Raw genomic sequence first — 23,203 nt, 5'->3', positions numbered from 1 at the left:
TCCACAAACTCAAATAAAATGAGTCAAAAAACTGCAAATAGAGTAATTTCAACACCACAGCCTCATTGTAACAAACACTGCAAATAATTACAAACTTTTTGTGGTTGTCATAAGTCAATTTGCCAGATAAGCTAAGAAAGAGTCTGGCACTGCAAATTTACTTCAGTTTAAAGTTCCAGTTCCCGGCATGCTTTGCATGAGCCTGCAATACGAAAGCATTTTTTGAAATTAAGTGATATTTTATGTGGTTTTCAGTAAAGAAAAAGACTCAGTAGTGTTAAACATTTATTTATGTTGGAGATGTAGAAGAGTTTGCTATTTTTTAGTTTTGTGCTTACCATTGTTTAGAAGTGTATTGCCTGTGCTTAGGTTGTGGGTCGGATATGTGTTGCTTAATCATATAAACTATGATTGTGTGAAAGTCAGCACTGAGCTCAGTGTCATCACACTTTCAGTGGTCTTAAATTTTCATAAGTCACAAAATCTATTTCTGTGACTTGTGAACAAAAATTTAATGGTAAAAAGAAGTTTTAAGTAGAGTATAAAAAATGTGTTGAACAGTCCTTATAATAAGCAGTAGTTTTATGTGTAGTGTACTGAAATATTAAAGGATTAGTCAATTTTCTTTAAAAAAAAATCCAGATAATTTACCACCAAAATTATCCAAAATGTTGATGTCTTTCCTTGTTCAGTCGAGAAAAAATTATGTTTTTTACAGAAAACCTTCCAGGATTTTTCTTATTTTAACGGACTTCAATGGACCCCAATACTTACAGTTTTAATGCAGTTTCAAATTGCAGTTTCAAAGGACTCAAAGGAGGCATAAGGGTCTTATCTAGCGTAATGATTGTCATTTTTGGCAAGAAAACTTTTAAACCACAACTTCTCGTCTTCCTCCGGTCCTGTGACCCGCCAGCGCGACCTCACATAAAACGTCATCACATCAAGAGGTCACGGATAACGTATAGAAACTACGCCCCAGTGTTTACAAGTGTGGAGAAAGAGGACCGTTCCGACGTTGTTTTATGTGGAATGATACTAATTAATGCCTTTGTGTCAGTTTATTGGTCGGCAAATGTGCGTTTCATACATGTAACACGTGACCTTTCGACTTCATTACGCAATTACGTAAGGTCGCGCTGGCTCGCCACACAGCCGGAGGAAGAAAAGAAGTTGTTTAAAAGTGCATATTTTTTATTTTTCTTGTCAAAAATGACACTCGTTTCGCTATCTGGGACCCTTGTGCCTCGTTTGGGATCGTTTGGAGTCCTTTGAGGCTGCGTTGAGACTGCAATTTTAAAATGCATTTAAACTGTTAAGTGTTGGGGTCCATTAAAGTCCAATAAATGAGAAAAATCTTGGAATGTTTTCCTCAAAAAACACAATTTCTTTTCGACTTAACAAAGAAAGACGTCAACATTTTGGATGACATGGTGGTGAGTAAATTATCTGGGTTTTTTTTTTTTTAAGAAAATTGACTAATCCTTCAAATAAAATGAAGTGTACTTTTAAGTTTGGGTTAACTGAATTTTTTTTTACTTAAAATCTCTAATATTTATAATAATTGTTTTTCTCCAATTTCTTTCTAAATTAATTGTCCCTTCCACAAAGGATATGGGGAATCTTGATACACATCACTGATGTCTCGAAAAACTAGGTGGCTCACTTAGACTTCACTTCTATTTCTGTGTAATGCGGGTTATACATGTGGTGTGGATCTGTTTTACTCCTTTACTGTCGTAATGGTTTAAATATGTTTCAGTTTTGAATTCTGTCATAACCTGTGTCTGTGTGTCTGTCTGTGTGTGTGTGTGTGTTATGCAGTGACCATAGTTTACTGTTTTCCGCACATGTAATGAATATGTTGAAGTGCTGCTAATTGGCTGCATGTGTGTAAGAGGGATAAAAAATGATGGAGTGCGAGACAGAAAGATGAAAAATTCCCTCAGGATGTATTGGTGTGTTTGTGGGGAATGTTCTCCTCTCCGACATCATTTTTCTATATGGCACACGCAGCTCTCTAAATCAACACAAGCCACAGCTCGGCACTTTAGGGATGTAGCTCCCTTTCCCACTCTTTTTCACAATGGCTATTTATCTTTTTGAGACGTCCTTTAGTTTATTTATCTGCTTTATTACACCAATCCTCAGAGCACCTTATGATGCCCCTCATTAACGAAAGGCTAAAGAGAATCGCATGACTTCCCCAAGCGGATCGTAAGTACAATACGTGTGTGGAAAGTTAGAGGAGCAGATTGCGGCACTGATTAACCTGACCTTCCTGACCAATCAGAGAGAGCCACAGTGCCGTGCGCCAGGTCTTGGTCTGTTACCCAGAATGCACCTTGAGTTGGTCATGCTTTAAAAATAGGGATAAAGCAGATGTGATTTAAATGAAATTGCTTTGTGTTTTTGCTCTCTCCTTGTCTCCATTATCCTTCTCTCATTTCATTTTATGCCTTTCATCATCCACTCTTTGCTTTTTTTAGTAATACTTTCAGTTTCTCTCTCTCTCTTTTTTTAGATGTTCGTGAGGGCACTTTTTGACTATAATCCAGCAGAGGATAATGCAATCCCTTGCAAGGAGGCAGGGTTGGTGTTCAGAAAAGGAGAAATCCTGCAGATTATGAGTCAGGACGATGCCACTTGGTGGCAAGCCAAACAAGAAGGCAACGGCAACCCGCGCGCTGGACTCATCCCTTCAAAACACTTTCAGGAAAGGTTAGCCGACGCTGTTCATTTCTCTTTAACTGTTCCCTTTTTTCAGTATCGCCAGTTTTAAATTCAGCAGACTCCATTATCCTGTCCATCTTCTGTCCAGTCCCCTCATATATCTTTTTCTCCTGTCGTCCATCCATCACTCTTTCTCCATCTCTCTCTCTCTCTCGTGCGATCGTTCAAGAATTCTTCCACTCCATTACAACCTGACTGTTTCACTCCCTACTATGAAAGGAATGACTTTTTACTTTTCCTCTGTTTTTTTATCTTTCTTGTCATTTTTTTCCCCACTTTTTTGTGCAAGAGGGCTCAGCCATTCTGCCAAAATACTTTGGATTTCCGTGGCTGTCTACCCTGGAATGAGTAATGACAGACAATGATAGCACTGGTTCACATCCACTTTGGACGTTCACGCATGGAAAATTGCAAAAGTGGACGCTGATGTGCATACGCATGTGTAATGTGTTAGAAAGCAGGACGGTTTCTTTGCTCAGTTTCTTTTGAAATAAGCTACCTGCAAGAATAAAATATATTTTTAAACTGTCAACTGTACAGTAGCAAATACTGCGTTTCTGGCTGACCATTCTATCCCTCTCTCTCTCTCTCTCTTACTGTCGCCTTTTCTCGCACGCTCACTGATGAATATTTAAGCAGGTAGCTTTGCATCATTATTAAGTGTTTGTTAATCCCTGGACTCTATTGGACTTATTGCATCTCTTTCTCTCTATCTCTCTCACTCACTCCCTTCAGGAGGATTGCAGTATGGAAACCCTTGACTGTCTCGCTGCCACAGAGGACCCCCAGTAAAAGATTTTGTAAGGACCACACTAAAACACTTACACACTCTCAGCAATTAAAACAATTCCTGACACAAACACACAACGGATCCAATGTAAGTGACAAACAGATAAAATGTTGTTACTTTATGAGCAAGTCTCTCTAAAATTCAGGGTTCCCAGGGGTCCTTGAAAGTTTGTGAATTTGGGGGAAAAATTCAAGGCCCTGGGAAGTTTTTGAACATAGACATACATAGATACAGGTCATTGAAAGTGCTTGAATCTATTTTATGCAAGAAAAAAGAAAAAAATCCATATTATTCCCTGTGTAGTGTAGGATAATATCATACAAATTCTAGACTTTAAGAACACATGCTAAACTGTTTAAATGCTTATATCTTCTATATGCGAATGTTGATTCATACCAAAAAGTTTTTTTGCATAGTTGTGTTTGACACATGAAAACGTCTCGGGTTACGTATGTAACTGTTGTTCCCTAAGAAGGGAACGAGACACTGCCTCTCCCTTGCCAAACTTACTGCGTCCCGCAGACGCACTTACCCTTGGAGGCATCCCCAAAGTGTCACTGCAGTGACGCAGCACAACTTCCCTTGAAAGGGAAGTGTAACACGTTTAGTCCTTGAATTTGAGGGTATTGGACCTGGAAAGTCCTTGAAAGGTCCTTGAATTTGAAGTTAACTAAGGTGTGGGTAATACCCTGAGGATAATATCATGAAATTCTAGACTTTTTAAGCACACATACTAAACTGTTTGTTTAATGTGTAAATGCTTATGTCTTCTGTATGTGAATGTTGATTTATACCTAAAAATTTTTTTTGCATAGTTGTGTTTGACAAATGAAAATGTCTGTTGTTTCCTGAGAAGGGAACGAGACGCTGCGTCTTCCTTGCCATACTTCCTGCGTCCCTATAACGCTGTCTATGGCAATATTTTAAATAGCAATATACTTCCTGGCTCCCACGTCACCCTGTCTTTGTCGTTAACCCTCACCATTGGTTGAATTTGATATACACATTCAGATGCACTTGGAGGCGTCCTCAAAGTGTCACCGCAGTGAGACAGCGCGAGTTCCATCAAAAGGAAACTGTTACAATGTATCTTAAAAGGTAACACGATGTAACCTTGCTCTCACTTGAAATGTGTTCCCCCATTAAGTCCTTGAATTTAAGGGGAATTAGACCTGGAAAGTCCTTGAGAGGTCCTTGAATTTGAAGTTAACTCAGGCCCTGTTTACATTAGAGCATTTGCGTTTCAAAACGGCATTTTAAAATGAAAACGAGCCTCGTTTAAACTATACACGACCATAAACGCATGAAACATGACCAATCACGTAACTGGGCATGCGCATTAAAGTGTAAAATAACTTATTACTATAATAATAGTTTACCTTTGCGCATTTATGCAGCCTAGAGGTGTGCGATATTGACAAAAATTCATACCTGGATCCTTTGCCGGCAACTACAACAGACACTATTTTTGAACCTATAAAATGTGTTTGGGAAAGTCTTATATTGTTCTAGCTCCCCATACAACATATTAATATGATTAATAGGTTAATGTTGATGTTATAAACTCAACAGAAAGGTCTTTATGATTTAAAAAAGAAGCATTCAAGTGAACAGTACTAAACGGTAGCAAACTTGAAGCAAAAATAAATTTCAGCAAATGCAAACTTCAATCAAACATAATAAGAGGTGAAGTATAGCTTTAGCCTACAGAAATGCTTATTGCTTTAATGTAAGGAGTTCCTCTTCAGCCATTTCACGCTGTTATATTAACTTTTTTTATTTATTTAACCTTTATTTAACCAGGGAAATCCTTTAAGAACAAGTCTCTTTTGCGAAGATAGTTCATAATATAATATAGTTCTTATATAGTTCTTACAGTTCTAGTTATAATAGTTAATTGTTTGCAGTTCATATTTATGATCGTATAGTCCATTCGAAAATTTTGGTACGAACTGACTGTATTCTTCAGAAAAACACCAAATAACTTTTTCTCTTACCTGTCGCTGTTCAGTGCGTGTGTGTGTTCCCTCTCGCATTCTCCGACAAAAAAGCGTGGCCGGCTAAAGTATTAAAAATGAATATGATGTTTTTAAAAGTGTGCGAGCTCCGTGCACATCCTCCGCTAGCAACACAGAAATAGCAAAAAGTGCAATCGGCTAAACGAGCATTAAATATTAATATGACGTTGATTTTATTGCTAATAAAACTTATCAACAAAACATTGATTAAAATTAAGAGACAAATTATATGAAACGAAATTCATTTTAAATTAGCAAACAAAACTTAAATTAAACTCGAAAATAATGTCTGACCCATTACAATTCTCCCTTCATATTGGCCTTTACAATGCCCTATATGGCGTTTAAAATTACATTCTTTCACATCTTTCGTAATAAGCTAACTAAATTTAAACAAAACCTAAACATCAATATTCAAATCCAACAATACTCAAACATAAATATAAAACATTATCTATAAGGATACATGTTAAAACAATCTTATATAGCGTTTATAATAGCTGGTTGGTAGATGTTTACTATTTCTGGCAAAACCTCCGTTACAAACCTCCATTTACCTGAATAAAAATCATTTTTACTTTGAAAATGATGCGCTGTCACGTTAACATCAGCTGTTCGTTTACATAAGACTCCATCTACGTTCATTTACACTGCAGCGAAACGTCTGACTAAACTAAAACAGGGTCTGCAGCGTTTACGAACGACTCCGTTTATGAGGGTCGAAAACGGTGGTGTAGTGTAAATGAAAGGCGTAAACGTAGCAAAAGTTACGCGTTTTAAAGAATAAACGCATTAATGTAAACATAGCCTCAGGTGTGGGAATCCTGAAATTTCACACCTCTATTTCCCTCCTGATTTAATGATGGGAATATTCGCCTTATGTGGGACACATCTGTGAGACCCACCAAACATGCATGAACACTCATTCATGTTGGTCAGGAACCAGTTATACTGTACTATCTGACCTTGTAGACTAATGCTGGTAAAACTACCTACAATTTAAACAAGCACTAAAGCAGAAGGGACCTTTCACCCATTGTATATGAGAGGCCCTGTGCTATGCAGACAGGCTGATGAAACCCTCAAAGCAGAAAAAGATTTGATTAAAAAGAAAAGGGGTAAAGGATCAAGGCGCAAGGTGAAACGAATGCGGTCGTACATCCCAGACTCCTCTGACTGCTGCCATGCTGATATGTGCACACATGTATTCATGTCCTGTACATGATCTTCCTCTTCTGGTTTCCATTAATCTCCCGTGTCTGATATTTGTGAACGTGTGTGTGTTTGTACACCGCAGCCCTAATCCCTCCCAGCAACTGACAGCAGGGGCCTTTGCAAAACTGTGCTGGGTTACTCGCTACACAGGCAGTCAACACATGGGCACACTTAAGCCTTAAACCACGAGACAGACGCACAGCAACACTCTCACCATGTTACTGTCATCCATACAGCTACAAACACACACATATGTGCACTTGATTCAATAATACAGTCACTCTGGTTTCGTCTCCCCCATGGCACATGCTTGGCCTCCCACCTTTTCCATTTTCCCCATCAGCCGGTCCAAACAAAGAGAAGGAGGAAAAGTTGATGTGCGTGTCACTGAGGTATTGGTATTGATGAGTTTTCCAGGACCACCCCAGGAGTCGTGAACCTGCCCGCCCCTTTCGCATACTCTTTGGATTTATCTAACGAACAAGTATAAATATTATCAGAATCAAAGCACCGCGTCTTTGCGACATTTCATTTGTGCGCATTTAGTGGCATCACGTCAAATGTGGTAATTTATAAGAGAAACGTAAAGTTCTGAGAAACAGAGAAGGCTAATAAAGTCCATGTCTTGCCTGACCAGAACCAGACCATAAACAAGACAGATTAAACCCAAAATGCAGGACACTGATCTCAGTTAGCCACAGTCATATGGAAACAGTGAAAGTTCGGAGTTAAAAAGAGGACAAGGTATGGGTGTGGTGCGTGCCAGTTTAGTATACACATGGGTGCGTTCAAGTGCATTTATGCCTGTACAGGTGCATTAAGGTGTGCTTGGAAGAAAGGTTTGTGTGCGTTTTAAGAGTGAGACCATCTGTCCACTGGCCTGTGAAACTGTGACATCAGCCCATATTTCAAAGAGCAACGATGAGCGGCTTTCTAGTTGACTAAACACATGCCAGTGTTTTATGCTACAGATACGTGCACTTATAAAGAGCCTTACTTATCAGAACAGCATGATCACAAGCTAATGCTTTATGTCATACCCATTACAGAGCTCATGTTCAGGGAGTAAACTTTAAACTAGGTTCTCACGGTCATGGAAAACCTGAACACTTAAAGGGAATTTTTTTATTGTTATTTCTAGACCCAGAAATGTCGTGGAAACATAGACATAAATAGACGACACAGAAATTTCGGTAACACTTTGGTATAGGGACCAATTCTTACTTTTAACTAGTGTCTTATTAGCTTACATATTGGCTGTTTATTAATGCTTATAAAGGACATATTAATGCCTTGTTCTGCATGACCATATTGTGCATCCCTTAACCCAATCCAATACCTAAACCTAATGGCTACAACAAGCTATAAATTACCTTACTAGCTATAAATTACTATCTCATAAAGTGCCACAGGGATGACGTATTTTTGTAGGCCAACCTGGAAGTTAGCGGGACACTGGTTCCCTCATTTTTTAATTTTGATAAATTTACATTTATCAAATAGACTTTTGAATAAAAAATAATTTCTGTGTTTAACAAAAGTTTATGACACTTAAACTTTGGTCTGACAAGATAATCGTTACAGATAAACATAACTAGATTTTTGATGTTTTTATGCATTTACTAGATATAAAAAGCTAACCTAACCGTGGGTTCACATCAGACGTGTTTGATGCGTTAAAATCGTGTCTACTGCATCTAGTTTGCTGTTTGAACATTTTGAGTTTACTCGCTTCATTCGCGCGTGAAAGCCGTGCATAAAACTCTAGTCATCGAGACTTTCACACAGAAATACGCGTCATGGGAGGGGCTTCTGCAACTCCGCTGGCTTTCTGTAATCACGTCACAACTAGAGCAAGCTACTGATTGGTTAACGCGGCGCGTTTTTCCGCCAAAGTTCAAATTTTTTTAACTCACGCGTTTGCCGTGACAACGCTTAATTCGTGCCATTTGCGCGAATGAGGTGGAATCGGGTCTACCGCGCCGCACTAAACGTCTCATTCGTGCCGCGAGACCTGCAGACGCGCGTCAACACATCTTCACATTGACTTAACATTGAAATCACTCGCGCTAGACGCATCTAGCGCGGCTGGTCTGAATGCAGCATTAGGCTACAAGCGAAGTACACCATGTTTTATTGAATTCAATGCCATTACCTCCATGCTCCGGACAACTCTTTCAAACTTTATAAAACACATTTAAAAACATGTTTTCAGATAAGGAAATACCCTGTGGATGAATCTTTGTTGGGAAATGTGCCCATCTTGTGTTGTTTTTGTGATCTTCATGCGTGATGACGTTTAAAGGTCACGTTCTTCCTGATCCCATTTTTCAAATTTAGTTAGTGTGTAATGTTGCTGTTAGAGCATAAATAAATACCTGTAAAATGATAAAGCTCAAAGTTCACTGCCAGGCGATATATTTTCTTTAACAGAATTCTCCTTTCAAAGCCTACAGCGAACGGCCAATTTGGACTAGAGACCTCTACTTCCCGAATGAATGATGTCAATAAAACAGTTTTTGACTAAACTCCGCCCACAGGAATACGTCAGTCGCCAGCTTTTGCTCAAATGGCTCTGCTAAGCTAAGCTGCTGTCGAATCATAACACACTAAACAAGCTACACAATCAGAACTCGTTACGTATTTCTTAAGGAGGGACTTCAAAGAACAAGGAAGACATCAGCCTGTTTTTAGGACAGTGAAAGCAGTGGTATACAGATAAGTGAATTGTGTGAAAAATACCACGTTTTTTACATGTGAAACATGAACACATGTTATATTGCGCACTGTAAACACAATCAAAGCTTTAAAAACACAGAAAGAACGAGACTTTTAAAGTCCCCGACAACGTCTGTAGTCCCATGTAGCAAATTGTTAACAACAACATGAGTTGGGGTATTACTGGTGTGTTTAATGTGGTAAAATAAATTGTGAAAAGATCTTATTTAAGCATTTTAAACAAAACCCCATTCTTAAAACCCATTAACTTCAGGATGATAATATCGTGCATACTGTTTTAACGATAAAGCAGTAGGTACTTCATCTAATTCAGTACATACTGTCACAGTAAGCAATTTCGGACACAGCAAATATAATTCAGAAATACCTTGCATTTTATTTGTAGGACCGCCTGTGCGGTTAATTTGTAAATGCTGCATGATTGTTGGCAACAAAAGAAAAACCTTTTTTTTGTTATGTTTAAGATTCATTAGAAACCTATACACTGCAGCTTTGCACTGGGGTGCCATTCTGTGTTGTCTAACTCAAAAGCATCTTGTTGTTTATTATACATGGGATGCACATGAAAAGTAATATTATAATTGGGCAGTGCACATATAAACAGTACATGTGGAATCAGCAATCTGTGCAAGTAAACATTGGCAAAATAGGCAAATCTATACAGTACATACAATGGTTTTGCGTTTTAGAGAAGCTGCTTGACGTATCCATTTCATCACATGCCCTGTTTTGAGCCCCTTTGGATGTTTGTTTGGCCAGATAAACTTTCAATCCAATTGTTTAGTCATCATAGAAGATATGGAAACAATTTAGCCATCCCTTTAATCTACACCCACCATCCCTACATATTTGTAATAATCATCTGTACGCTCCCTCTGTTTTTAATTCAGCTTTTAAATCAGACAAACAGCATCTGTTATCTTTTGGAATCATTCTTTGCTGTAAATGTTGCAACAGTTTGACCCATGTCTAATTTATTCACATATTTCTCTGTTTTCTTTCTTTCTTTCCTCACATATAATGTATATTAATGTATATAATATATAACCTTTCCTTATTCTCTTAAACTAACATAGACCAAAAGTAATTATAAATAGAGATATCTCTAATAAGTATAACTGCAATAGGAAAAGGCCACCAAACGTTTTCAGTATTAAAGACATCTGTGACAGGTGTTTGTTTTCACCTGTGAATCATGCACATTTGCTTTGTATTTATTTACTTTGCCTAACCTTTGTGGTTTCAAGCCTTTAATATGCCTTTGGTTTCGCTAATCATTAATTCGTTGTTGACTTCATAATTCATTTTCTCCTTTGGTCCTCTGGACCACAATAACAAGAAGGCAGATGCCTAAGGATTCGCTTCACCGACAGCACACGAAAGAATGTTTCTGCCCTCCATCCACTTCTTCATCGTATCGCTGTTACAGTGCGTGTGTGTGCATGGCAAGCTCTGTTTTGCTAGTAGATGTTGCCCTTTACACATGTGTGTTTTGATTTAAGCTTGTTTAGTAGAATTAAGACCACATGATGGGAGGAAGCTTTTAAAGTGACTCCAAATGTTCCCATGTCCTCAGGCCTACATGTATATGTGGACACACACACACACTTACTCTGCTCTTATGAACCATGTTAGTTGTTTTGAGTTGTTTTTAAGACATAAAGTTTACCGCTGATAGATCTAACTATGACTTAGATCCTACTAGATCCAATGTTTAGATCCAGCTCACAAGTTCTTGCACTTGGTCTCCTTATGTCTCTTTGTCAGCAAAATTACTTTGTCTGATACTTGAAGATTTTTAGCGGTGTTGTGAGTTAACACTGTACTCAGCCGCAAGGCAGATAAAGAGATACAAGAGATGTCGTTATTAAAAACCTTAAGGTATAGACATCTGGAGACCCATATCCTTACAGTACTTACAATCAGAATATCCAGTATTATTAATAATACAGTAAGTTTCAGTATTTTAAAGTGTTGTTTAAAGAAAATGTTTGTGGCTGTTTATACAGTACCTGCATTAAGATGAGGTTTGTTCAATCGGATCACAAGTGGACGAGAGGGAAACATTTACCTTTACACCTGGTCTTTTTATCTGTCTCTTTGGTCCACTTTCGACTGCTTTTTGTCTTGATTACTTTGAGGGGATGGTCTATGGACGAGTCCCTCTGCTTTCCGTAAAACGCTAACGGGAGAAATTGACGCACACTTATACTATGTCCAAGTCCGCAGCTTGTGTTGTTATTAAATATATTGCACAACGCAGCAATCTTGTGTTGTTATTAAATATATTGCACAACGCAGCAATGTTACACTTACTTTGTCATATTAAGAACATTGTCATTGCAGCTGTAATACTTGGGACGTCATCACTGAACTTTTTTGACAGCAATCAGCTGTAAAATGTTTTGGTTCTGCTCGATTTTCATTGACTTTGAGTAAAATAATGGGAAGTTTTTCATAAGATCCCCTGGGGTCAATGGGTTAGCATGACAGAACAAGGCATTTTTCCTACCCGAGTGCCTCTCGCGTAAATTATTCGATTTTGATGGCTTACGTTTCTTTCCCGTCACAGAAAACCACCACAGGTTTAGCAATGCCATCAAATTATTATTTCGTTTTTGTTTGTTTGTTGATCACGAAGTACAAAGTAGATGAGGAAAACTAGGATTCCATGTGTATTCAAAGCGCAGCCATTGTTGTTTACAGTGCGTGGAATGGTGCACTGTGATTTGCTGAGCGGATTTATTGCATTCTGCAGAGAAGGAGGACTGACGTTTATTGCGTTTTGGAAAAAAGGGAGAAAAGATTAAAGAATAACACTGCGGATTTTGTGTAAAAAGAATAATAAAGCAATAAGCCCCAAGAAGCAGTGGGTTACCAGTGCATTTTATAACAGCTAAGGGTGTTGTTAGGCACGACGCAAAGCGGAGTGCCTATAACCCCTTTAGCTGTTATAAAATGCACTGTAACACCACTGCTTCGCAGGGCTTATTGCTTTTATAACACGGTTTCTTCATATGCATAGCAGGATTTCATAAAACAAAACACAAATAAGTTGAAATTATATTAGTACAAATATTACTCTTCCGCCAAACAAAGTAGTTCTTCAGAATCAAGTGTGGCTGATACAGAGCGCAGTTCACAACCAATACAGGCGCAGCAAAGACACAATGAAAATATAATTTAAGACTGTGGTGTTTATTTTTATAAATCAACATTCATCTAATTTATACATTAACATTTATATCGTGCAACTGTTGAAGTGATGATCAAATTTGGAAGCATGCTTAACTCTTTAGCCGTCAGCGTTTTTGAAAAAAGTTGCCACCCAGTTTTAGTTTTAAGCCTTCCAGAAAAATTATCTTCTTTAAATAAACATAAATTATCAAATGAAAGAACAGACCTTCCGCTTTCAAACAAACAAAGAAAAAAAAAAAACGCTTCATCCTACCTTCATTTGTTCTCTTATCACCTCTCAAATTGCCAGCTAAATGCGGGGATAATTCCATTACACAGAAACTTACACAGTGTTTTTAGTGTTGAGTGAATGCGTCAGTGTTTAAGTTGGGTAAGATCGGCATCTAGTGGATAAAAGCGTTTTCTCTTTATTGACGAGATGACTCAACAATGTTTATTGACATTTATCTGTATATCGCCATTAATTGTGCAAATGTAGAAATTTTTTAAATATGATTAAAGACGGTGGTGTTTATTTTCATGAATCAGTATGTAGAAACAGTGGCGCAGTGATACTTATGTAATGCGGTCTGAACCGTTGGGTTACCAGTGTATTTTATCAGGGCTTAGAACATGTTTCAACCAATCAGAATGAAGGACGAGAGCGGCACGTTTTATAATTTAATTTAATACTGACCTGATACAATACTGATTTTGGCGGTAACTATATAAAAAAGGCGTTTAACGCGTTTTGGAACCAAACTCTTCATATATGTAATTTTATCTCAAAATTTTTGAGCATTTGATTAATTATGAACGAGGCAGAGAGCAGCAGCTTTAGTTTTATTGATGAAAGTTCACTGTGGGTTTGCGTTAGAAGTCAGGTACAATGTGAAAACATTGTGCTCACTACAACATTGATCACATTAGATCAAGAAGCAAAGAGTAGGAAGACTTTTGTGGCTGCTCGAATGCGTCTTTGAATACCTCTATATGTGGTCGAAAGTGGACGAGCTCAAGACGCTACACACGCTGTTTACACCTGTATTTAGCCTTATCCACTTGTGATCCGATGCTTAATACCAGATGAATCAACCTCTTTGTTAATGTTTAACTCTATATAACTATACATTTCCTTTTTTTCTTCTCTTCGTAAGATGATGCGGCATTTGAACGGGGTAGGTTCCTCCATTTTTTTTTTCTTTTTCTCTTTACTCTCTTGATCTGTTTTTCACCTTTTAATTTTTTTCATATTCCTTTTCTTTGCCTTCCCAGCGGAGGACATTGTAGGTACAGCTTTCAGACTAACTTGTTTTTAGATGTCATAGCTGTTAGATCATTGGCTTGGGACCCCTGTATGTGGTAACAATGAAGACATGCTGAATTAGTGTTCATTGGACCACAACCACCTTAATGAAGCGTAGCAGAGTGTGTTACAGGGCCAAGAGTTCACTGCCCTACCGTATCTCTCTTTTACACACACGTACACTCACACTCATTGGCACACAATATGTTGTGACAAGACGCAAAAGTTCAACATCCTTGTTTGACATTTGCATTATGGGTGCCTGGATTAATCCCACTTATACAGTATTGTAGCCCATTGTGTTTTTTATGATAGACTGTGTCTTTTAGAAGTATTTATTGTATTGCTGTGTGAGTTATATTTCTTCTGTCCTGGTCTCCTCTGCTTTCCTATTTTTGTAATTTGAAGAGGACTCTGACTTTGCCAGCTATTTAAGTGGACTCCATATTGGTGAGCTCTTTTGGATTTCGCTTTGTGTGTCACTCACCCCATACCATAACTCTGTCCTGTTTGATTCATATTACCGAATGAATAATGACTCTCTTACTCTTTCACTTTCTGTTATGTGCGTCTCGTCCGTCAGACAAAAATCTTTTTTGACATCTGGCTGCACGCTGTTGCATGTCCTAGTACTGTATGACTGTCTAGCCTCCATCTAGTTTCATATATCTCTTCCTTTATAAATGGTAGAGTTGATTACCGCTTGATTCCCCTCTTGGCTCAATCCATGTTTTCAATCTGTACTTTTCAGCAATAATTGCCACTGTCATGACCATAAACCTCTCTAAGTGCTTTGTGCGTTTTATCTAACATCTACTTTTTGTTATTGTTAGTAGCAGTTCACGAGCGCTCAAGCATTGTTCACTCTCACTCATGAATCAAAGTGGAGAATCAAACCGAAATACTGTACATATATCAGTGAAATCTAAGTAATCGCTTCTTTCACAGTCTTGTGGTAAGACGAAGCCAAACATGCTCTGGTTTCTCATATTGCCATACGAAGCAGCTGTACTTTTTGTGTGTTGGCAGTGTTTTTGCTCTTTATGAATGTTAAACATATTGCAGTTACTGTTTTGTTTCCAGTCTTTGTGGTACGGTTTTGGTCTGACGGGCTCTTGATGTGGTGCGTGTTGGACACCGGGCTGTTTGAAGGCCGACTTTCAGTCAGGCAGTTAGTCTGGTTTCCATCTCTAACATCAGTGTGTGGAAAATGAGAGTGCCGTAGCATTCTCATTATCTGTCACCACACAGACTAATGTACTCTTAAATACCTGCCGTTGGGGACGGCCTGTTACGTTCTCCCGTCCTGTTCTTCTGGGTTTCTTTCTGACTCACCAAGATCTATCGATCTTTTCCTTCCTGTCTTGTTCGCACTTTCTCTCTGTCCCCATTTCTTTCACCCACTGGTACACATTAGTCTGTTTGTGTAAGCCCTAGCCACTTAGACGTTTCTGCTCTTACAATTTCACAGGAGATCCGGTAGGTACAACGTTTCGAAGAAGAAAAAAAACGCACAATCCTGTCTGCCAAATTCAATCAATCGCTGTCATTCAGTAAGGATAACCTTTTCAGTGTTTTTCCTTGCCCTCCTGTTTTTCTTTTGCTTTTATTACTGACATTTTGACCGTAGCCTCTCTTCTTCCTCCCAATGGCCAAGCATCTCCAGGGCCTGTCTCCGGACGGCTCCTTCCAGCTTCCGCGCCCTTGTCATGCATTACACATTCCATGTAACAGGAGAATTTTTGGAGGAAAAAGAAACATAAACCGTTTTCAAAAACAAAACTTGCTTTACAAGCCTTATTGTTGTACTTAGACTGGCCTGCCGTCTAATATGCTGTTATGATTTGAACCTGGTGTGGTAGTAATGTAAGACTGTGTAGCACAGCTTTACCAGGCTGCTCCACCCTGTGGCCCTAGGAGGAAGGTGGGAGAAGTACGGTATATTAGCCCTAATTCCAGCTGTTCTGTCCATTCGTATCCGTCAGCACTGTGGTTTTCAGCCGTGTTTTACAAAATAAGTGTGCACTAGTAGGATTTAGGGTTGGTCTGTATATAGTTTGTAAATTCCTGTATTTTCTTATAAATTTGAGAGGTCGAATTACATGATGGTGTGTTGCTATTCAGCATATTTTCTCAGTCCAGTCAGCATGTGGAGACATTGCTAGTTATGTGTAAACCCTAAAAATTTGTTTAATTTAAAAAGTTACTTCAATTGATAGCACCTAAAAAAATAAGTTTATTCAAAGTGAAAATGAAGTGAAATTTTAAGTTGAATAAACATACTTTTTTAGGTGTTACCAAGTCAAGTAATTCAGGGTTTCCCGCAGATAATTTGTTAGTTAAGGTGGTAGGGTTGGGCGGGTTTTTTGGAGCCGGTGGGCGTAGGAATCAAAGGGAAAATATTTTTATTTAATACACTCAAATAAAACTTAATTATGAAGAAAGTATGACAGAAAACGAACAAATACTAGGTTATGAATGAATTAAATGTTTTTAACAGATACCTCTATCGGGAATAGCTGCGTGATGAAGGGAAACTAAAGGGTTAATAAACACAAACTGAAGCAGATGTTGTAGAACGTCTGGCGAACGATGATAGATAGCGTGAAGATTGTAAAAACTGATTATTTAATTCCCACTATTAAATACATTATCCTAAAGGAGTGTAACTACTGTAGGATGTAAATAATGCACATAAATAATGTGAGCAAGAGCGCTCAACAATTATATCTAATCAACAGGCACGTGACACCCAGCTAGCAGGTTGCTCAAACAACAAAATCACCAGCTAACTTACTTTAAATTTGCAAGAACTATAGACTAATACAATAACAGGCTTAAATAAACCCAAAAAATAAGTCCACTTACAGTTCTCACGGACATGCGTTTTATCAACTGGCTATCCTCCAGACACTGACGGACCATTTCGGCCATGTGGTGCGCGTGCACGCTTGCGGTGTGAAGCGTGTCCACGCTATTCTCTGAGAAGTTTTATCAACTGACTAGTTATCCTCCAGACAGTGACGGGCTACGTCTTTCTCTCATTTCGGCCGTGCGTACCCGCTCGCGGTGTAAAGCGCATCCGCGCTATTCTCCGAGATGCACTTGACAGCCTTTTGTGCAGTGATTTTTTTTTTTGGGCGACCTAGTTAAGGCGGTAGGGTTTCCCAGCTAAGGCGGGCCGCCCGAACTGCAAAGTGCTGCGTGAAACCCTGTAATTTTTTAAGTTGATCCAACTTTTCACTTTTACAGTGTAGTTAAGCTACAGATCCGAAACATTTGACTTATGTTCACTCTTTGTGTTACAAACGTTATCATTAAGACACATTACACATTCTGTGAGAAACATTGATATGTACATGTATTAAGGGCCGTTCACATTATAAGGTTAACTATAACGATAACTATATTAGCGTCCACATCACCGGACGATAACGATAATTTATGCTAATTCACTCGCGCACACGACACTCACGCAAATCACTTGCCTTTAATGCCATTACCTTATATTGCAAATTTCTTGTAATAAAAACTTTTTTGTTTACTATTTACTGAATATGTAAATATGCTGTTCTTGTTGCATTTACACAGCGGGTAAGATGTCCTCAACACGCTGCGTTAACCCTAAACAGTGAATCTAATAGTTTGTGTAATCTAATATCTTAACTTTTACCGTTTGTCATTGTAGTAGATTAAAAAGAATTACGTAGTGAATTTCACAGCAAAATCAGATCATTTTATGCTATATACCTCAGCAATTAGCTTTTCCGCTGTGTCATTTTTCATTTCAATGCACGTGCACTTGAAGTTCAAATACATTTGAATGTCAGTGGTTTATCGTTCATCAAGTGGAAAAAATCGCTCAGCAAGTGATCCTAACGATATCGTTCATTTTATCTTTACTGATATAATTGTGTTGTGAACTCCGCTATACTTTTTAATATAACATTTTTTTAGAACTATATTTTTTTTACAGTTATTGTTATAATGTGAACGGCCCTTTACACTACTGTACATTTGGGATTAGTTTTACCTACATTGTAAAAAAAAATCCTTGTTGCACTTACATTTTTAAGTTTAAACAACTTGCATTAACAAGTCATTTCAACTTTCTTGATTAGTAAGGAATTGGTATAAATAAATTAAAAAACAAAGTTAAATGGGCTTAAGTTATTTTAACTTAATTTATAGCAACTTTTAACTAGTCAAAAAAGTGTAATAACTTATTTTTTAAGTAGTTTGAACTTAAACTTTTAAGTGCAACAGTGTCTTAGTTTGTGTATTTGAGGCATAGTGTGTATAAAAGTGTGTGAAATGATTTATGGTCCAGCAGAACGAACGGTTTATTCCTTCCTTTTTCCTATCATTGTCTGACAACAGCAAACCCATTTGGACTGGTAAATCAGACCCAGATATTTATTTGATGTCAAAACAGGATTGTTCAGTTAGGCTAATCCTTAATACCTCTCTACAATGTGACAGCGATCTATGAAAAAGAGAATAAACAGAGAATAAAGGCTACAGGAGTTAGAAGAAAGATGGGCAAAAAACCGACAGCAGATGAAAACATTCAGGAGGAGAAGCTAAAGCTGGGAAAGCCATCAGCCCCCAGAATCCAATTAAGGAAGGAGTTATGGAAAAATGGAGACGTGTTTTAGGCTGAAATAAAAAACGCTCCATTTCCAAAATGAGTTTATCTCATCTGTCCGCAGGTTCGCTCCTGTAGGAGGAGCACAGAGGCCAGGAGCCCTGAGGCATGTAGCTGCGCATGGCTTTCAATTACCACGCTTTTCCTTGCACTGACCCCTGCTCAGGTGGATACTTCCCTATAAAGATCTTAATTTCAAGGGGGCCATTTGGCATAACAGTACGTCTGTGATTTTGTGTTTACTGTATGATAGGCTAGATTGGAATTAGCCACGGATATTGAAAGCCGGAGCAGATGTGCATCTTTTGACTGATTATAAGCCATTTTACGGGGCATTGCATGATTGGAGCTGTCTCTGTGTCCTGCAGTGGTCAGTACTGGCCAGACAACAGTTCGGCAAGTGTATTGCATGCATCTGTTAATGATGTTTTTGTCTATGTGTAAGTGGGCGTTTTACCATCTATGTGATGGAAGGACCAGGTGATTGATGAGACAAACAGGAGCACTTTGTCCTCCAACCAGCCTCTTGGATTCGTAGTTCAGATGTTTCTTACTAAACCTGCTATTGATGACTGCACCGGCTTGACCTGGCGGCCCACTCTGTTTGTCTGTGAGTGTGTGTATTTAGGTATAGTATGGGGACAATGTTTCCCCAAAAGTGAGCTAAATTTCACAAAACCTCCCATTCAGGGACTCCGAGACTTCCTCAATTGGAAAATCGATTAATAATGTAAGTGCATTTTTTTTGTAAAAATGCACAAAGTTTACTTTTAGAGGTTGGGTTAGCCCAGGGGTTTTCATACTGTGCACAGTGGGATAAGGTGGGTGACGCAAAGTCGCTTAGCTGTGATGAATGATACAAACAGTTTAATGACAAGTAATGACTTTGATTCTGATATGATACCATAAGGTATTTTAATATTATAATTAAACGTATATTTCATTAATTAAGTGATAAGTGAAATAAAAACTAAAAGAGAAAAACGTGTTTTCTCATATTTCCATTTAAAAAAAGGTTTGGTGGGTCCCAGGATAGATTATACCTATTTACAGAGTTTCCACTGGTCCTTGAAATACTTGAAAGTTTGTGAATCTGGAGGAAAAATTCAAGGCCCTGGGAAGTTTTTGAAAATATACATACGTAGATACAGGTCATTGAAAGTGCTTGAATCTATTTTATCAAGAAGTTTTCTGGGGAAAAAATCCATATTATTCCCTGTGTAGTGTAGGAGAATATAAAAATTCTAGATTTTAAGCACACATGCTAAACTGTTCGCTTTAAATGCTTATATCTTCTGTATGCGAATGTTGATTCATACCAAAATGTTTTTTTGCATAGTTGTGTTTGACACATGAAAACGTCTCTGGTTACGTATGTAACTATTGTTCCCTGAGAAGGGAACGAGGCGCTGCGTCTCCCATGCCAAACTTCGGACCCTTCGTCCCTGTAACGCCGTCTTTGGCAATATTTCAGATAGCGATATACTTCCTGGCTCCCGCATCACCCTGCCTTTGTTGTTAAGCCTTACAATTGGTTGAATTTGATATACACATTCAGACGCACTTATCCCTGGAGGCGTCCCCAAAGTGTCACCGCAGTGACGCAGCGCGAGGTCCCTCGAAAGGAAACTGTAACAATGGATCTTAAAAGGTAACACGATGTAACCTTGCTCTTACTTGAAATGTGTCCCCACATTTGTCCTTGAATTTGAGGGTATTGGACCTGGAAAGCCCTTGAAAGGTCCTTGAATTTGAAGTTTACTAAGGTGTGGGAACCCTGTTTTTAAGTGGGTCATGAAATAAAAGTTTTGGGAACTACTGGGTAAGCCTATAGATGCTACAATAAGCTTTCTAAGTACTTTAGGGACAAATGTGCACACGTCTCATCTATGTATTGGGTATTGTCCCTGTCCTGTTTTTTTTTAGGAGAGTACAGCGATCAACGCTTTCAATTTACTTTTAATGGGTGACGTCAAGCGTTGCCGAACTGAATTGTGGATCCGTCGACGCCGTGTCACTGCCGTTGCTCATGGCAGAAGTTAAACATTTCTCAACTTTTCAAGTGGCACACGTGTGTCAGCCAATCAGATCGCCTTATGCAAATAAAGCCAATTACGTTTATGGAAGACCGGAGCATGTGTAGCGTCCATTGTGATTGGCTGTTGGCCACGCTTCAGACAAGCATTCCGTCAAGCGTTTACACTTCTGTCCCATGTGAATGTACCGTTAATGATGAGAAACTGCAACAGACGTATGCAAACTCTGTGGGCTGCTCAGCTTTTATTATTTAAAATCAATTTGTTTGCATAAATTGTGATGGAAAGCAAAACAGAAAAGTAAATGTAAACCGTTTAAATGAACCCATCTTAACAAACGTAACCACAAATTGTAACCAGTACCCTCAGTTAGGACTCCACCCTGGTGTAATATTCCTGTGCCAACTAATACACTATAACTCTGTCTTGTATTAAAACTTCTTTTAATAAATTAAATCACATTTAAATGAACTAACAACAGTATTTATGTTTAGTATTTATAAACATATTCATTCATCACATTTGTCATCGTAAACCTCAAACTTGATTACATGTGAATCTTACATTAAATTTCATATTATGTTTTTAATTTATACAAACTACACAAAAATGAATTCAATGCGGCTTTGATTTTTATAACTGAAGTATAAGACGAGTTAAAACTAATATCAATTCTTGATTCAAATCTATTTTCCTCTGGGCAAGAGTCTGTATTCAACATAAGCCTGTAACACTTGGGCTGAACACGACTTTCCACTTATGCAGCACAATGGAATCCACTGCTTCAGTGTGTTCTCCCTAGACAGCGATTCATAATGAATTCAGCATGACTCAAAGCAGTGCCCAATACATATTTTAAATAGCACTACCAAATACTTTTTGCTATTGCCTGTGATAATTATCCATATTTTTACCTTAGATTCCTCCTGTACACATTAAGGAGGTCAGCCAGTAAATATCTGCTGCCTGTGGGGAACGTAATGAGACAAGTGGAGTTGTTTACAGACTGACCTGTTTCACCTTTTCACTCTAAGAAAAATACCAAAAGTTGTACCTTTTTGTCACTGGGATGGTACCTTTTAAAATGGTCTTAATATGTACAATTTTACCTTTGAGGTATCAGTATGTACATTACTGTGCAAAAGTCTCAGGCCACCACCACCAGACTTGTTGTTTTAGAAGTTTTAATGTCAATCCATATTTATTTTTTAATCTATTTTATTAAGATACAAACAGAAAATACGTACAAAAAAAAAAAAAAAATTTCAGGACTAAATGTCGTCTTTAGGCATCGTCGGTGTTTAGTGTAACCTCTCTTGGCACTAAACACATCTTGAGCATTTTTAAGCAGAATTAAGTAAAAAGACTAATTTCTTTAAAATTAGAAATTAGAATTTAATTTTATTTAGATTTAAGAGATCCTGCAGTTTCCTGCTATTGCTCAAGTGGAAGGGGAGTTTACCCTTAAAATTTGACACATCAGTTTACATTTTACACAGTTTTTAATACTATATTTTCTGGATGTATTCTGTTAAAGAGACTGAAAAAAAATTATATATGATCACTATACCATTGCAAAAACAACAAATCTAATTGTGACATGGTGGCCTGAGACTTTTGCACAGTACTGTACCTCTACGGTACCACAAAGTACGTTAGAAGTGCCAATATGTATCTTTTAGGTACAAAAGTGTACTTTTTGAAAAGGTACCTTTTTAGGTACCTTTGTGTACCTTTTTTCGCAGAGTGTACGAGAAATGCTGTGATATAGAATGCGGTATAGTTAGCGTGCACATGAGATGGGATTTGAAAGGTCTCGAACGCGCGATAGCCTAGAAGTTGCTCCGGAAACCTGTTTGATGTTGGGGGTCTCCTGTACGCCACCCCAGGGGCCTGTACAATACTGCTAAACCCTTCTGCAGATGATTGTAAAAAGGGTTGAGAGTGACTGAAGGCTGTATGCCTGTCCATCTGAATGGATCAATCGCATGCTTTCAACCTTCTTTGAAAGCTTTTTTCGGAAGGTGTAGGCTGAGTTTACGAGAGAGAACTTTAAACTGAAATTTCGAAGCTTTAAAACTACTTAATGCATAAACTATAAATTAAAACAAACTTTGTATCAGGTGTATTCACCTTTCCACTCAACACCATACATGTCAACGCATTGGGAAAGGATTGTGGAGACCATAATATTGATTAAAAAGTTATTCGTAGGTTGTAATCCAAACATTGGTGCACTCAGAAAAAAGGTACAAAAGTTGTCACTGGGACGGTACCTTTTATAAAGGTCATTAATATGTATCAATTTGATACACATATGATTGTTATGGATTTGAGGTACCAGTACAGTATGAACCTCTAATGGCACTTTTTCATTGCATAGTACCCCACGGTTTAGGTCAGGGATTATAGGCATTTCATTATATTTGCGTCAGTCCAAAGCCGCATTTAAGCATATATGCGGACGTGGGCGTCACAAATGTGCCGCCACAAACTGCAAGTCTGGAAAAAACTGTTATGTTGTTCCTGATTCTTAATCTG

The 23,203-nt window shown here is 38.1% G+C and overlaps 1 protein-coding gene across 2 annotated transcripts in view; it reads left to right on the top strand.

The window, feature by feature from the left end:
• mpp7a (MAGUK p55 scaffold protein 7a) overlaps positions 1 to 23,203 on the top strand; it is a 144,907-nt gene that overhangs the window by 87,656 nt on the left and 34,048 nt on the right. For both annotated transcript variants that reach the window (XM_073866920.1, XM_073866919.1), the window contains exons 10-11: positions 2,525 to 2,721; positions 3,469 to 3,533. In XM_073866920.1, coding sequence (XP_073723021.1) covers positions 2,525 to 2,721; positions 3,469 to 3,533 — 262 coding nt within the window. The remainder of the gene's footprint in view (positions 1 to 2,524; positions 2,722 to 3,468; positions 3,534 to 23,203) is intronic.

The sequence above is a fragment of the Misgurnus anguillicaudatus genome, chromosome 4 (assembly GCF_027580225.2).
Source record: "Misgurnus anguillicaudatus chromosome 4, ASM2758022v2, whole genome shotgun sequence".
Taxonomy (NCBI): Eukaryota; Metazoa; Chordata; class Actinopteri; order Cypriniformes; family Cobitidae; genus Misgurnus; species Misgurnus anguillicaudatus.
This window is presented reverse-complemented; position numbering and strand designations above follow the sequence as displayed.